Here is a 1160-nt window from a genome sequence, read left to right as displayed (position 1 = left end):
CTTATTTTTGTTTTCTTTTGTATTATAACTTACCTTATCAAATTAAGACAATTAATTATTTGAATATAATATCATGTTTTTTAAGTTAAAATTATATATGGTAATATTTCACAAAAATTAATTATTTTTCTATATTAAATATATATAACAAATAAATGAAATCATAAGTAATTAACCTAACTAACCAAAATAAATAATTATATTTGATTTTTAAGAATCTTTATAAAAGTTCATTTATTTATGACATTAGATAACAAATAAGGAATATAATCAACTAACATTTAATATTAAAGATTTCATATACAAAACCTTTGTATTTTTAAGTGCTATAAAAACATTTGTGCCAACAATAAACCATAAACCATCACCAACCGTCTCAATAAGCAAAAAAATTGTGGTCAACCATGTGGTTATCCGACAATGGAAAATCACGTCTCTCAATCGAACTTGCTAGTCGATTTTTCAAGAACTCTGAGATTATCAATTGTGGTAAGATGCAAGTATACAATGGACTTGATATTATCACCAACAAAGTCACAATGCAAGAGCTATTCGGTGTTTCCCGTCACCTTCTCGGGGGTATTGACCCAACAATGTGGGTGTTTATTGCTTCTGATTTTCAAAAAGTCGCATCCGAAATCATCTCTGAGATCAAATCTCGTCATGGATTACCTGTTGTTGTCGGAGGGTCAAGTTCGTTGATTTACTCACTTGTTACGAAAACAAGTGACTAAGATCCTATGACTTACGAACTTAGTTTGGTATGTGAAGAGAATCGATGCAACAGAAGCGTTTAGAGCAGTAATAGCAGTGGATACCGATGTAGCAAAGGCGGCAGACATTTGGGAGAAACAGGTTGTGTTGCCGAGCATGAAGATTGTTAAGAACTTCTTAATTAGATGAATAGATTCTTCAACTTTTATTAATTTTCCATCTATTTTCTTTTTACAATTTTTAGTTCAATTAGGGTTTATGTAGGTTATCGCCTGAGTGCTTGATCAATTTTGAATAAGAGCGTTTTGAGCATGTTCTCTATGTTTATGTAAGTGAGTTTTGTAAATTATATTGTACGATTATAATTAGTGAGTAGAGGAGAGAGAGAAAAAACTATATGAGAAAGTTAAATATAGATTTGTACTGTTCACACTGTATAATTTTTT

The 1160-nt window shown here is 30.0% G+C and overlaps 1 protein-coding gene across 1 annotated transcript; it reads left to right on the top strand.

The window, feature by feature from the left end:
• The first annotated feature begins 404 nt into the window (after positions 1 to 404).
• LOC143624432 (uncharacterized) lies at positions 405 to 903 on the top strand. The gene is made up of 2 exons (XM_077095091.1): positions 405 to 693; positions 758 to 903. Exons 1-2 carry the CDS (start codon positions 405 to 407, stop codon positions 901 to 903), a joined length of 435 nt encoding a protein of 144 aa, XP_076951206.1.
• Positions 904 to 1160: the final 257 nt, after the last annotated feature.

This window comes from Bidens hawaiensis, unplaced genomic scaffold (assembly GCF_021521415.1).
Source record: "Bidens hawaiensis isolate Kalapana, Puna unplaced genomic scaffold, B.hawaiensis_p1.1 tig00003781_1, whole genome shotgun sequence".
In the NCBI taxonomy this organism is placed as follows: domain Eukaryota; kingdom Viridiplantae; phylum Streptophyta; class Magnoliopsida; order Asterales; family Asteraceae; genus Bidens; species Bidens hawaiensis.
The sequence above is the reverse complement of the archived record's forward strand: the minus strand, read 5'-3'. Positions and strand labels throughout refer to the sequence as shown.

Coding starts and splice junctions, on each gene's coding strand:
- LOC143624432 (XM_077095091.1), top strand. CDS start 405: ATGTGGTTATCCGACAATGGAAAATCACGTCTCTCAATCGAACTTGCT. Junction 694..757: donor TGTTGTTGTCGGAGGGTCAA/GTTCGTTGATTT, acceptor TTACGAACTTAG/TTTGGTATGTGAAGAGAATC.